This window comes from Labeo rohita, chromosome 8 (assembly GCF_022985175.1).
Source record: "Labeo rohita strain BAU-BD-2019 chromosome 8, IGBB_LRoh.1.0, whole genome shotgun sequence".
NCBI classification, from domain to species: Eukaryota; Metazoa; Chordata; class Actinopteri; order Cypriniformes; family Cyprinidae; genus Labeo; species Labeo rohita.
Genome location: NC_066876.1, coordinates 18899551 through 18915089, shown reverse-complemented (window position 1 = coordinate 18915089; position 15539 = coordinate 18899551). Strand labels below are relative to the sequence as shown.

The 15539-nt window shown below is 35.6% G+C and overlaps 1 protein-coding gene across 2 annotated transcripts in view; it reads left to right on the top strand.

Moving 5' to 3' along the window:
- Window positions 1–13396, top strand: part of sema3bl (sema domain, immunoglobulin domain (Ig), short basic domain, secreted, (semaphorin) 3bl) — a 48197-nt gene extending 34801 nt beyond the window's left edge. The window contains exons 10-16 of one of the 2 annotated variants that reach the window (XM_051116707.1): window positions 1682–2058; window positions 2151–2242; window positions 2580–2621; window positions 4621–4846; window positions 5383–5516; window positions 7574–8082; window positions 8197–13396. In XM_051116707.1, coding sequence (XP_050972664.1) covers window positions 1682–2058; window positions 2151–2242; window positions 2580–2621; window positions 4621–4846; window positions 5383–5516; window positions 7574–8041 — 1339 coding nt within the window. In that variant the 3' untranslated portion in view covers window positions 8042–8082; window positions 8197–13396. Of the gene's footprint in view, window positions 1–1681; window positions 2059–2150; window positions 2243–2579; window positions 2622–4620; window positions 4847–5382; window positions 5517–7573 lie in introns of both variants that reach the window. The other variant, XM_051116705.1, reaches the window with a different exon arrangement.
- The last annotated feature ends 2143 nt before the right edge of the window (window positions 13397–15539 follow it).

Below are 15539 nucleotides of genomic sequence, written 5' to 3'. Positions count from 1 at the left end.
GAGCGATGGTCAGAGGCAGAAATAGGTCAAACCTTGTAATCAGTCCACACAAGCAAACAATCCAAACAGGGGTGATCCGTAAACTCAGAAATCCATAAACAAAGCAAAACAGCAACAGGTAATCCAACAGAGTAAAGTTTACAACGCTCGGTAAGGCAGGTTTAACTGGCAATACTTCGCAACATGCAAGCACATGGTGAGTCCTTATATACTGCCAAACAGGAAGTGACAGTAGAAGCAGCAGAGGGAGCATGCAGGCAGTACTGGGGTGAGGGCTCCCTCTGCTGGCTTGGCGTTACAGTAGAAATAGTTTGGGAATAAAGTCAAAATATTTCGAGAATAAAGTCAAAATATTTTGAGAATAGTGTCAAAATATTTCAAGAGTAGAGTAAAAATATTTCGAGAATAAAGTCGGAATTATGAGAATAAAGTTGAAATATTTAGAGAATAAAGTTGAAATAGTTTGAGAAAAATGTCGAAATATTTCGAGAATAAAGTTGAAATATTTCGAGTATAAAGTAGACATAGTTTGAGAATAAAGTCGAAATATTTAGAGAATAAGGTTGAAATATTATGAGAATAAAGTTAAAATTTCTCGAGAATAATGTTGAAATATCTTGAGAATAAAGTAGAAATATTTTGAGAATAAAGTAGAAATTACAAGAATAAAGTCAAAATATTTTGATAAAAGTCAAAATTACTAAAAAATAAAAACATCTAAAATTACCAGAATAAAGTTAAAATATTTTGAGAATAAAATCAATATTACTAAAAAAAAAAAAAAAAATTACGAAAAAAGTCAAAACATTTAGAGAATAAAGTTGAAAATTACAAGAACAAAATTGAAATATTTCGAGAATAAAGTCAAAATTTCAAGAATTCATTTGTAGCATTTATAAGTGAGTAAAAAATATTGATTTCTCAATTTGAATCATTCTCATTTTTACGAAACGATATTGATTCTTAAATCCCAAGAATCGATTACTCTAGTCTGTTTTCAGCTAATGAACAAAACATTGTAGCACATCTTACATTCAATAAATCACGATAAGCTTTGTTCTTTGTTACTTTTGATATAAAACAAAGTCTCAGGCAATATCACGTAACGTCAAATTTACCTCAGAAAAAAATATTAAGTGACTTTTAATGGAAAAATGAACTCTAGAGAGGAGTATTTAGCTAAATATATGCACCATGTAACAAATTCATTATAATATTTACTGTTCTTCAATGTTTAATTTATGTTTGAATAAATTTGTCAAGTTTTTATGACAGCCACCATTTAAATGTTTATATTTCAAAAAATTTGCAGTAGAAATATAATTGTTATTCTCACTTTATTACTATAAAAACGTCATTGTGTGTAATTTAAGGGTTTGTATACAAATCAGTTTGTTTAACCTTCAATATTATGGAAATGTAGTACTGACTGTAGTACTGTATATTTTACACCATTAGTTGGGAGATATTTTTTCTTGAGAAAATTTGGCGTGTACTGTACCTGATATATAGCCAAAATAATCAATATTAAAATCAAATCGCTAGCTTGTCAATTAGAATCCAATCAAAATTAAATCAAAACCCAGCCCTAGTAAATTTTCAGCAAATTTACATTTTTGAGTGAACTGTTTCTAAACAGTTCAGGGGTATTTGAGTCTAACAGAACATTTTCTCTCTCTAGTAATGTGTTTCAGGGCTATGCAGTGTGTGTGTACAGTATGGCTGATATCCGTGAAGCATTCAATGGGCCATTTGCTCACAAAGAAGGACCGGATCATCAGTGGGGACCTTACGAAGGGCGCGTCCCTTACCCGCGACCAGGAGTGTGCCCCAGTAAGATCACGGCCCAGCCTGGTCGTGCCTTCCGTAGCACACTGGAGTTTCCAGACGCTGTTCTGCAATTTGCACGAACACACCCACTAATGTGGCGCCCCATTTACCCATCACAGCGACAACCGCTGCTGCTCCGCACCGGGGCCCCATACAAGCTCACACACATCACTGTAGACCGCACACAGGCCGAGGACGGATACTATGATGTCATGTTCATCGGCACTGGTAAGAAGGAGTTTCATCACTTTAGTTAACACTCAAGTGTGTTTATAACACTGGGGGAATGATTGAATAACTGTGACCTTTGACCTCTTCAGATATTGGGACTGTGCTAAAGGTTATCGTACTTGGAAATGGCAACTCTCTCGCCAACGAGGAAATCACCCTGGAGGAAATGCAGGTGTTCAAGGTCTGTGAGCTCAAAAATGTGTATAGTTGTAATGAGGTGTGAATGTTCAGCAGCCATCGAAGCCTTCATTGTCACTTGATCCTTAAGTCATTATTCAAATGTGCTAATTTGGTGTTCAAGAACCACTTCCTATTATTATTAATATTATGTTGAAAACAGGTGTGCTGGATTATTTTTTTCTGTATTGTTTGATTGCATTTGAAATGTAAAAAGAACATTTATTTCAGATAGCACTGTCACAATTTAATACATTCTTGCTGAATAAAACTTAATTTCTATCTTAAGTTACAAAACCCTGTATCTTAAGTTCTGTTTCTCATGACGTCTATCCCTGCAGGTACCCACTCCCATAACCTCCATGGACATATCTGTGAAAAGGGTAAGTTCATGCATCATGCACGCTCACTGTATTGTTCCAGAAAATTAATGTAAGTTTAGTAACATAAGCAGCACCATAAATTTATTTTCCACAAAATTCCCAAAGAGGCTTTTACTGTGTGTTGAGGAATGGGACTCCACTTTGTGTGTATATGCTTTTTGGCTCCAAAGCAATAAAACATTCATGCAAAACAACCAGTTGCTTTGTAATACATCATGAAGCAGGTGCTTTATATCCAAACCGACTGACAGTTCACTTATGTAATAGACAACCCTGGGACAACGACTCAGTTCACCCAAAAAGTAAAAATGGTCATCATTTACTTACTGTCAAATCATTCCAAACTGATGATGTTTTTGACTGGAATTCAAAAAAGGGATTTGCGCTTAAATGGAAAGTTCACCCAAAAATAAAAAATCTGTCATTAATTACTCACGCTCATGTCATTCCAAACCCACAAGATGTTGTTGATGAAATCTGAGAGCTTTCTGACCCTGCATAGACAGCAAAGCAACTGACACATTCAAGGGAAAAAGTATTCTTGTAGCTTCATAAAATTACGGTTGCACCACTCATACCACATGGACTATTTTAATGATGTCCTTACTACCTTTTTTGAGCCTTGAACGTATCAGTTGCATTGCTGTCTATGCAAGGTCAAAAAATCAGAATTCATCAAAAATACCTTAATTTGTGTTCCGAAGACCACAAAGGTCATTAATTAATGACAGAATTTTCATTTTTGGGTGAACTGTCCCTTTAAACATATTCAAACATTGTGTCTCAGTACTATTTGCACCAGGTTTGAGGACAAACGGTGTTGTTTGATTTTTTTTTTTTCCTTAATTTTTTATTAAATAATGACAAATTTTGGTCATATGGACCACTTTTATAGTGCTTTTTTTTTTTTTTTTTTTTTTTTTTTTTAAAGCTTTTTGGGAACTGAACAGCACCAGTCCTCATTCACTTTTATGTGAAAAAGAGCAGCCAGGACATTCTCCTAAATATCTCCTTTTGTGTTATACCAGTCAAAAGTTTTTGAATAGTAAGATTTTTAATGTTTTTTTTTTAAAAGTCTCTTCTGCTCACCAAGCCTGCATTTATTTGATCTAAAGTACAGCAAAACAGTACAATTTTTAAATATTTTTACTATTGAAAATAACTGTTTTCTATTTGAATACATTTCAAAATATAATTTATTGATGTGATTTCAGAGCTGAATTTTAGCATCATTACTCCAGTCACATGATCCTTCAGAAATCATTCTAATACTCAGATTTACAGCTCAAAAAAACATTTTTTTTTTGTTGAAAACAGTAGATTTCTTTGATGAATATAACGTTCAGAAGAACAGCGTTTATCTGAAATAGAAATCTTTTGTAACATTATAAATGTCTTTATCATCACTTTTGATCAATTTAATTTATGTTATAAAAAAAATAAACTGTTAAAAAAAATCTACTGACACCAAGCTTTTGGTGTAGCATATAATGTTACAATTTTTTTTTTATTTCAGATAAATACTGATCTTTGGTCTTTTTATTCACCAAAAAATCCTGAAAAAATATATCCAACTGTTTTAAATATTGATAATAATAATAATTTCAATTAATACATAATAACATATTAACAATAATTTCTTGAAAAAAAAATCAGCATATTAAAATGATTTCTGAAAGATCATGTGATACTGAAGACAGGAGTAATGATGCTGAAAATGTTGCTTTGATCACAGGAATAAATTACATTTTAAAATATATTCAAATAGAATAGAGTTATTTTAAATATTTTTGCTGTACTTTGGATCAAATAAATGCAGGCTTGGTGAGCAGAAGAAACTTCTTAAAAAAACAAAAACAAAAAAAACTTTTGACTGTATTTAGAATAATATGATGTGTGATTAAATAAGGACCGAATTTAGTTTTTTTTTTTTTTTGGTGAACTGTTCCTGCTCAAGGAAACTGTTGAAAAAATGTCATCAAAACTCTCTCTCTTCCAGCAAACTCTGTTCGTGGGTTCACAGACAGGTGTTGTCCAGGTGCCTCTACACCGATGCAGTATGTACGGCAAAGCTTGTGCCGAGTGCTGCCTGGCTCGAGATCCATACTGCGCCTGGGACGGACACACCTGCACACGCTACCTGCCAAACACAAAACGACGTTACCGTAGACAGGACATCAAACATGCAAACCCAGCACTGCAGTGCATGGACCAAAACCTCAGCGGTAAGAAAGAAGCCATGCCACGTGAATGTCAATACACCACTGGCCTCCTCTGAGAACTTCAATTGCAGTTACATGTCAAAGAGCTCAGTGATGTGAAAGTCCAAAAGAAGAGCAATTTCTTTAGAGACTTGAAGATAAATTGTTTAATCATGTGAGTTCAGTACACCTTTGAGCTTGTCTAATAGGAAGATTAATAGGGTTTGAAGGGCAATCTCACTCCACCGGGACAAACTCTCTATTCGGTGTGAAAGACAGGAACTGATAGAGTGAGGGGTGAACAGACAGATCACTCTCAGTCTCTCATCACACAGGAGAGAGAGAATGAGAGGAAAGAACAAAAGAGGTGTGAGTGAAGAGCGCTTGAGTGTTTGCATGCCAAAGGTGAGGATGTTGGTGATGAAAAGGGGTTATATATGTATGTGCATACTTACACAAACACACATGCAGTGGAAAATCCTGGACTGACCTTACACTGAACCGTGTAGTGTGACTGTTTTAAAGTGTCTGAGTTAACAGTTGTGTGTTTTTCTCTGTAGTGGAGGATCTGGATCTGACTGAAGAACGGGTCATTTACGGCACTGAGAACAATAGCACCTTCCTGGAGTGCATCCCTCGGTCGCCACAGGCCACTGTCACATGGCACATTCAGAGAGATGACTTCTTAGAAGAGGTAAGAGACATACAGTACATATGAATGTTGCTTCGTACTGTCTTTGAGAGGAACAGAAAGTATTCAGACACTTAAATGGAACATCAGATGCCCATTTTCCACAAGTTGGTACGATTCTTCAGGGTCTTTTTGAAATGGGTGAGACTTGTTGCAGACAATATATATTTCACATAAAAATAGTCCAAAAGAGAAAATAATAGCTGAATTTATATTTAATGGCCCTGTTCAAAAGTTTAAATACACTTAATTCTTAGTTGTGGATCATTCAGGTAACAACACAGTATTGTTGTTTTTTTTTTGTTTGTTTAGTGGTAGTTGTTAATGAATCCCTTGTTTGTCCTGAACAGTTAAACTGCCTGCTGTTCTTCAGAAAAATACTTTAGGCGCCACAAATCTTTGTTTTTTTCAACTGAGGGACTTGTATGCAATTTCAGAAGGAAACACGATGCATTGAGAGCTGGGGGGTGAAAACTTTTTTGATTTGAAGATCAGGGTAAATGTAACTTATTTTGCTTTCTGGGAAACATGTAAGTATCTTCTGTAGCTTCTGAAGTACAGTACTAAATGTGAAAAAAAAAAAAAAAATTATAAAATAAGAAAAATATAGGGTACGACAGGGCTAAAGGCGCCCCAGGGTAAAAGGCGCCTTTGATATTATTTTCCTCTAAACCACTAGATGGCAGAAAAAACTTTCCAAAAAAACACTTTTCAACATTGGTTGACGCGATCGCGGAGTCGCAAATTCAATTCTTCAATGTTTTTAAAAATGTTGTAGATTTAAGTATCAAATGAGAATCGCTAAAATCATTAAATATATCTTGAGACATATGTCTTCGTAATGATTTTCAATTTTGTTTAAGATACTTAAAACAGCAGTTTTTAAATAACAAAAAAATATGTAAAAGTATGGTATTTAGTGTAAAAAGCACCCCTGCTGTTGGGGCTAAAAGGCACAATATTAACATGATAATTAATAGAAGGCTGACTTTTCCATTTGCTGACATGACATTGTTAGATTCAGATGGTAAATATCATATATTATGTTGTGTGTCCATCTTAGAGATAATCACCATGTTTAGAATGAAACCATCATATTTAAAATGCTATTAATCATATCATATAATAAAATATAATTTGTTGTTACTACTGTAAATCTATATTAAATTATGGGATCTCCTTTGATGCTTTCAGAATCTTTACATTTTAAAATGATTTAGTTTCTGAATTTTAATATATATGTTTTATATTAACATATTTTAATGACAGTATATCTATTGATCAAAAAAATATTTTATTTAAAAAATAATGTTTTTTTTTAATGTTTTTTTTTTTTTTTTTTTTTTAATATAAAAGTATTTGTATCAATACGGTGTGCCCCCCTTGCCACCTTATACATTTATGAGATTTTTTAACAAAATAAACAACTTGTATGATTTATTTTTTTTACACAAAATATGTTGCTCCATAAATGTTAAATACAAACATATGTTTTTCTGCAATTATATTCTTCGGGCACAGTGAAAAGCACTTTTTTTTCTAAGGGGATGCCTTTAGACCCGTTGTACCATACACATCTTCATTTTGTTCAAAAGTTTTCACCCCCCGGCTCTTAATGCATTGTTTTCCTTCTGAAGCATCAGTGAGCATTTGAAACTTCTGTAATAGTTGTAATAGTTCAGTAAAATACACAAAAATGATGAAAAATCAAAGAATTTGTGGGACCTGAAGGACTTTGAAGAACAGCGGGCAGTTTAACTGTTCAGGACAAACAAGGGACTCATTAACAACTATAACTACAAAATATTAATAAATAACTAAAAATAAATAAAACACACGTGTAGATTATTCAGGTAACACACCGTATTAAGAATCAAGTGTATGTAAACTTTTGAACTGGGTAATTTTTTTTTTTAATTCAACTATTGTTTTCTTTTGTGGACTATATGTAAACGTCTTACGTCTTATGTATATCTTATTCAGGTCAGTACTAAATAAAAACATGCATTTTATATGATCCCTTTTAATTTTGGTAAAATAATTAAGATCTCTTTGTTTAGGTGGTACCAGATGAACGTATCATTAAGACAGATGACGGTTTGTTGTTCCGCCGTGTGCTCCGTCAGGACGAAGGCATCTACGTGTGTCGATCTCGGGAACACGCATTCACACAAACCCTCTCACGCTTCTGGCTGGACGTCTTACATGCCGAAACCCTTTTGGACCTCCTGTCACGTGACAGCAAATACAAAGTGTGGTCACCGTGCACCGGCAACACAGCCTCTACCAATCGCGGCCCAGCCAGGACGTGGTTCAAGGACGTTTTGCAGCTGATCGGTCCTTCAAACCTGCCGCAGGTGGAGCAGTACTGCGAACGCGTTTGGTGTAATGAGAAGCTGAGACGCAAACACAAAAGCATGATGGACAAATATCGGCAAGCGCAGGACTCAGCGCGGAGAGGACGTGTCCAAAAGAGCGTGGGGGAATCCCGAATCCGCTCTCCACGGGACCTCCATACGCAAGAGTAAAACACAGACCCACATGAAGCAAAATGGACTTCCAATGGAAAGTGGGTTGATTTTTAGATGCTCTCATACACACATAAACATACTTGTTTTTGTTTGTGGTGATGTATATTGTAGGTTTTGTGTCTAACAGTCTAAGTTCTCTCTGTGTTAATTAGGGCATTCTTGAGCGTCCTCTCCAAAAAGTTTCTGTGACCATGGCAGCCGGCCCTCATCACCTCACAGTAGACCGTGTCTAATGTTATATGTCTCACTTAAGAACTCAGCAGCTGCAAAACCTTTTTACTGGAACAAATGAGGGTAGACAGGATGAAACTCACAGACTGGAGCGCTGCCCCTGCTATAACAGGTGCCAAAAAACATACATTTATTTCAGATATGTCTGGCTGTGATACAACTGGGCATAATGCTCAGAGACTTTTCCTCAACTGAGAACTATGGCGGCATTCAACAAAACTCAGCTTGCCAGTACATCAAGCTGTAAAGAAATAAAAGTTTGGACTAATTAGACTGTTTTCTGGTAAATGAATCATAGCTTGACGACCGTTGAGATTTCAACAGAACTGACTTTGTTCTTCATCAGCTTGAAACACCACATCGCGATCGAGTTTTAGAACTTGGTTGGTTTTCATTTTTTGTGATGTAAAGTTTTGGTAACACTTTATAGTAAGGTCCAATTTGATAGTAAATGCATTAGCTAACATCAAACAATGAATTTGACAGCATTTATCAATTATTATTTTTTTAAAGAGGACCACAGGTCTTAAGACTTCTATAATTTTTTAGACTTAATATAACAAATGATGTCTCCTACTGAAATATGTAGTAGAAAACTGAAAGATTTACGTTATTTTAAAAAAATCCACATTTTATGCAGCACAACGCAGAATACATAACTTGTAAAATAAAATGCTGATTCGATGCCACATTGTGTGGCTTTTGGTTGTAATTCTCAGTTGAAGGTCAAGAGAAGTGATGTAAGTCTTCACTGCTTTCCTAGAGAGAAGAAGAGGAGAAAAGAATGGGAAGGTGCCTGTAGACGAAAAAAAAATTCCTGAAAAAAGGCCAGAACCTTTGTTCTCTCCACTTTAGCCCTGATGTCTTTGAGGCTTTTCCAAATCAGTTAAATAATTGCATTGGAAAATGATTCACTGTTTCGAAGTGCTCCAATCAGATCGCAAATCATTTTATTCAAATCGGGACTTCAAATTGTATATTACGAATCAGACTTTGGAGCGGGTTCACAAACTATTTGATTCAGATAAGAACTTTGATAGGAACTTAGGTTCACAAATCATTTTGTGAATTAAATGATTCATGATCCGTGTTTCGAGTCCTGATCTGGAAATGATGATTCATGAATCATTATTCAGATCAGGACTTCAGAGCACGGATCACGAATCATTTGATTTAGATTGGAACTCCAGAGCGGGACTTCAGAGCACAGATTGCAAATTATTTGATTTAGATATTCAGATCGGGACTTCGGAGCATGGATCACGAATCATTTGTTTTAAATATTCAGATCAGGACTTCGGAGCATGGGTCGTGATTCATTTCTATAGGATATTCAAATCGGGACTGATTTATGAATCATTATTCAGCTCGGGGACTTTGGAGCATGGATTGCAAATCATTTGATTTGGATCGGAACTACAGAGCGGATTCACAAATCTTTTGATTCATATCAGGATATGAATCGTGGAATGCAAATCATTGAATTTAGATATTCAGATCGGGACTTCGAAGTGTGGATGGCGATGGATCACGAATCATTTGATTTAGATCGGAACATCAGAGTGGATTTGTTAATCTCCTGATTCCGATCGAGACATCAGAGCGCGGATCTCCATCTTTTTTCAAATTTGAAAGATAAGTCATTGTTTGACAAGTGAGACCTTTGTTTGACGTCCTTGAAAATCAAAAAAAGTAGTATTTGAACAGTCCTTCATTCCCTGTGGAGAAAACGGATGGCACATCACCACCTATAAGCTGTTTCAGTAGCTGTGGTCTTATATTCTGAGTTGTGTTGTGGTAAAAATAGCAAAAGGTAGCGCCAGTAGCTCATGAGTGCAACCGTTTCATGTCATCTAAATAATGGCACCCCCCCAGTCCAAAATATGTATAAAACAATGTGTATTTTTTAAATAATGTAAATCTACTATGGGTTTTCTACTACTTATTTCAGAAGGAGACATCATTTAAGTTAGATTAAGCCATGCAGGTCTTAATACCTAGGGTTCAGTTTACTTATGAACATGAATTACCAATGAACAATAGTATATTTAGAAATGAACTAAAACTAGCGCTACATACCACACCACAGACTTGCACTTTCTTTTTTCACAGAAACGCAAATGGCACCATGAAAATTACCTCAGAGACTTTTAATATTAATATTACTGCGCTATAAGTGTGGCATACTTATCACTCACAAACTGAACCTTACTATAAAGTATTTCCAAGTCTAAATCATATAGCAAACTTTAACAGATGATGTTTTACTACTCATCCTAGCAAACGCTGTTCAGCAGCTGCAGTAGCCCTGCTATGAACATCTGTGTCCTTTCTCGCTGTTCACTTACTCAAGTTTACTTGTGTTCTTTGTACATCTAGACTAAAAACTCCTGCATCACTTGAACCATTTATTTATTTATAGTTAGAAAGGTCTGGAAAAAAATACTGCTTTCTCTGAAAACATTGCTGTACAAATCTTTTCCTGGAGAGAAACCGCTTGGCTGCAAACTTTCTCTGGTGTCTTTTCAGAACTTAAGGGGGAAAAATCATCAAACCGCTGGAGCAAATCAAGCAAAAGAAACAAACTCACGTATAATGCCCTGACAGGACTGACTGCATAGACTAGTTGCACTGAAACTGCTTTTTGTGAATGGGTACAGCAGCACTGCTCTGATTTGAATCGCATGTGTCATTAAAACAATAATCTGAAAGGAGTTCTGTACTTCCAGTAACATCAACAACACAATTTCTCTTTTTAAACTCTCTTTAAATCAGTTGATTTTAGCTCATTTTCTCTGTAGATAAAATACACACAGGACAAATGCAGTGTTTTAACTAGTGTGTCTGATATATTTATATGTTATTTAAAAGTGATTCTTGCATGCAGAAAACTCAGACCTGTGTTTGGTTCAGTGATACATAAATAAAAACATTTCACAGAGTGTTTTATGGGTTTGTGTTTCACATCAGGTCCGTGGAGAGCGATTAGGTCAGCTCCGAGCGACCCCCTCTTAGAGGGACCGAGGGGTTGGGTGTGACCGTTCAGCATTACAGATGTTCCTTTTATGTTCTCCAAAGTGTGCTGGTTTATCATGTTGAACTGAAACGGTCTTTTTCTCCTGAGATTGTCTTTGTCAGTGCTCAATTTATAAATGAGTCCATTTAAGTGAGGTCATACGTTAGTGTCATTAGTCAGTACGAGGCTCGACGTTAAGAACAAGCGCCTGTGCTGTGATATATATCGCTGCTGGAAAACAGACCACAGTAAAAGAGCTATAAAAATCAGTCAAGACATTCATAAACCAGACCCGGCCAGAACCGAAACACCAGCTAAATGAGGCCCAAATGTGCGTTTATATGTTATGTAGTTAGCAGGTGGATACGGTTGCATCATATAACTGTCAAATTGTGCCATGGTTTAGCTCTCAGTGTTAAAAAGCTAATTGCTATGTCAAACATTACTGTTTATATTGCTATTTGTTCTAGACCCCTGAAATGAAGTAGTAAACTTTGTCACATAACTCGTGTTACCGTTGGTGCAACAGACATGAATCAATCGGAACACATTAGCAACAGCCTAGGACTGTAATTTTCAACCAGGAGACTGGGGCCCACTAGGGGGCCTTAGCAAACTTCCAAGGAGGCTCAAGATGACTTAAAATGATTTAAAATAAGAACGAAAAGCAATAAAAGGAACCCAAACAACTAAAAATCACAATATGTGTGACCCTGGACCACAAAACAAGTTGTAAATAATGCAGGTATATTTGTAGCAATAGCCAACAATACATTATATGGGGTTGTATGGGACATGCAATTTTCTTACAGTTAGTCCACAAGTTCTGACGCGTATCTTTCTTATTGAACTCGTTTACTCACGACTCGGAAGTCCATGAATCCCTTTTGTTTCTTCGTTTATTTTCAACATCAAATGTTCAACACTTCTTACAGTCTTCCTGCATAAATCCACTAGGGTTACAACAACTTATTTGCTGTATCTTGACGAACTGTGATTTCAGTTATGACTGTTTTTGATTACGGTCAAAAGCTTGTGTTCTCCAAAACTTGCACATCTAAATAACTTCTCCCATGCGTCAATAATCATGCAACTACGCAATTACGGAATGACATCACTAGACGCGCAGAAAAAACTAATATGAACTGAAAAATATACAGCATAATACAACACAGATTATGATAATCATAAATGAAAGTTTAAATAATGAATTACGATATATGGCTCTTACAGGGTCAAAATGATCAATTTTTCTTTTATGCCAAAAATCATTAGGATATTAAGTAAAGCTCATGTTCCATGAAGATATTTAGTAAATTTCCTACTGTAAATATATCAAAACTTATTTTTTATTAGTAATATACATTGTGAAGAACTTAATTTGATTTGGACAACTTTAAAGGTGATTTTCTCAATATTTTGACTTTTTTTGCACCCTCGGATTTCAGATTTTCAACTAGTTGTATCTCGGCCACATATATCCTGCCCTAACAAACCACACATCAATGGAAAGCTTATTTATTCCGCTTTAAGATATACAATTTTGACTGGTTTTGTGGTCCAGGGTCACATTTTAAATTTACCTCAACTTTTATTTGTCCTTATGGAGAGAAAAAAAAAAAAAAAAAAAAAAACCCTGCATATATGAGGAAGCCTATTTTTTCTACTTATCCCAAGCTCTAAAATGATTATTGGCTGGACACTGTGATTAAATCTTATCTTCTATACTCATTATGAAACAAGACATATCAATTCATTGGTAAATGAGAGTGGGATATATTTAAAGGTATTTTAACTTCACTTTGGCTTCATTTTGAGTGGATCCGCTGGTGTTTGGCTGCATGGGAATCATTTCACTTTGGCAGTAGCATAAAGTGAAAACATAAATTTTATTTCCTTCATGTGTTTGAAACACAGCCAGTTTATTGTTACAATAACCTTTTAGGATTCTTTCAACTTTAGAAGGGAAGGGAGTCAAACAATTACCTCTTTATGTCTTTCTACAAAATACTTTAATAGCAATGTGGATGTAATAGGTCAGAAAGTGAATAAATGTCTGACAGGCATGCACATTGGAAAGACAGTAATAATTACATCCGTTGATATTGTATATTTATGCGTTGTTTCATTCTTTGCCAAAGTCTTGTGTTTTATTTGTCACCATGCGAAAGTGTAAAGTATGCTCATAGAGAAAATTCAGAGTTTTATTTAATACTGTGTTAGTCTGGGTCAAGCATCACAATTACTATTGTTCATATCTGGGGTTAGTTATTTGCTCAAAGCCATAAACCTAAATATTCATGCTAAGTTTTGGCACATCTTCTACTGTGCTACAGACAGGAATTATTTTACCCTAAATCGGCCAAACTAGCATATTTTGCATAGCAACAGACAAAAGGAGGAGTTGGAAAAACTTTTAAACTTCGGCTCTTTTTTCCAGTAAGCATCTAATAATCATAGAGGGCTGACTGCGACAGAAAAAAGCTAATTGCAAGATACAAACTCCAAATTGTGAGGTGAGAAAAGTCAGAATTCCAAATTTACATCTTATAACTTGGTCTTTTTTTTTTTTCTCGAAATTCCTTGCATCTTAGAATTCTGTTTATTTATTTATTTTTTTTGCTTCTGCCATGGCGTGGGGATATGTATTTGTGACTTTTTTTTCCTTGCAAGTAAATTTGCATCAATTTTTATACATTTTTGAAGAGTGATGCTTTGTAGTATTTATTGGAGAAATTTTGTAGAAATTTTGTTGGATTGTAGTTTCTATGTGGGGGATTACACTCTTTATATTTTACATTTTGGGGGGATTTTATTGTACATGCTATAATACTATAAAAGTTTGCTGCCAAGGGACAGCAGATGAAACTTCACTCTGTAGCTAATTCTGGGACAGTTTTTTGACGGTCTATTGTCCCTGTCAAATGATGAATTAAAGTGGAAAACAAATAAAAAATTCACATCACAAAATTCTGATTTTTTTAATCTCAAAATTGCAGGTTTATATCTCACAATTCTGAGTTTTCAACCTCCAATTTTCTCAGAATTACAAGGGGGAAAAAAGTTTTTAGTTGTGAGATATAAAAGTCACATTTACCTTTATTTTATTATCCCATGACAGAAACAAGCTTAAAGAATTAGTTCACTCCTGAATTAAAATTTCCTGATTATTTACTCCCCTCCATGGCATCCAAGATGTTCATGTCTTTCCTTCTTTAATCAAAAGAAATTAAGGTTTTTGACCAAAACATTCCAGGTTTTTCCTCCATAGAGTGGACCTCAATGGGAGCCAACGGGCTGAAGGCCCAAACTACAGTTTCAATGCAGCTTCAAAGGGCTCTACACGATCCCAGCTGACTGCTAAAATAAGACCCTTATTCCTCAGCTGGGATCATGTAAAGCCCTTTGAAGCTGCATTGAAACTGCAATTTGGACCTTCAACCCACTGATCCCCACTGAAGTCCACTATATGGAGAAAAATCCTGGAATGTTTTTCTCAAAAACCTAATTTCTTTTCAGCTGAAAAAGACAGACAAGAAAAACTTGGATGACATAGGGGTGAGTAAATTATCAGGAAATTAAAATTCCGGCTTGAACTGCGGTTTAGACTGCGGAAGTGTGCATAAGTACCTGCTGTAAACAGTGAAACAGCAGCTGCAGGAACTGTCATAACTGACACACACAAACGACCCACTTCCTGTTTAGAAACATGGACAAACACCAAGGTCAAACCAGACATACCTGGGCTTCCACGTCTGTATAGCACCGAGCAGCACATCTGTGCAAAAATAAACCTTCAGTCATTTACAGCACAACGCAGACTGCCAAAGTACGAATAGCGAGACCAGTTCACTCAATCACTATCAAAGGGCCTTCATTACACAGTTTAGTTCAGGTTTAAATCCACATACACGTTTTCTTTCTTTTTCCCACGGCCCTCGTAATAATACCCACAAATATAATATTTCCAAAGCCTAATTACCTCTTAATGAACTCATTTTCATTGTTCAAGGAGGTGTGTTTTTCTACGCCACTTGTACAAACTCATCTTTCCCACTCATCATGTATCGTCTCTTCCGACGTCATGGTTTGTTTTTTCAGCCTCCTCTCTAAACTCTCCCGCTCTGTCCGGTCTGAAAACAGAAAAGAATCGAATGTAAGTGCTAGAATCTGTAGGTTAGTCAGTGAGATGATCTGTTGACCCTTCTTTGTTAAGTCAACACCTCTAATGAGAGTCCGAGAGGTTAA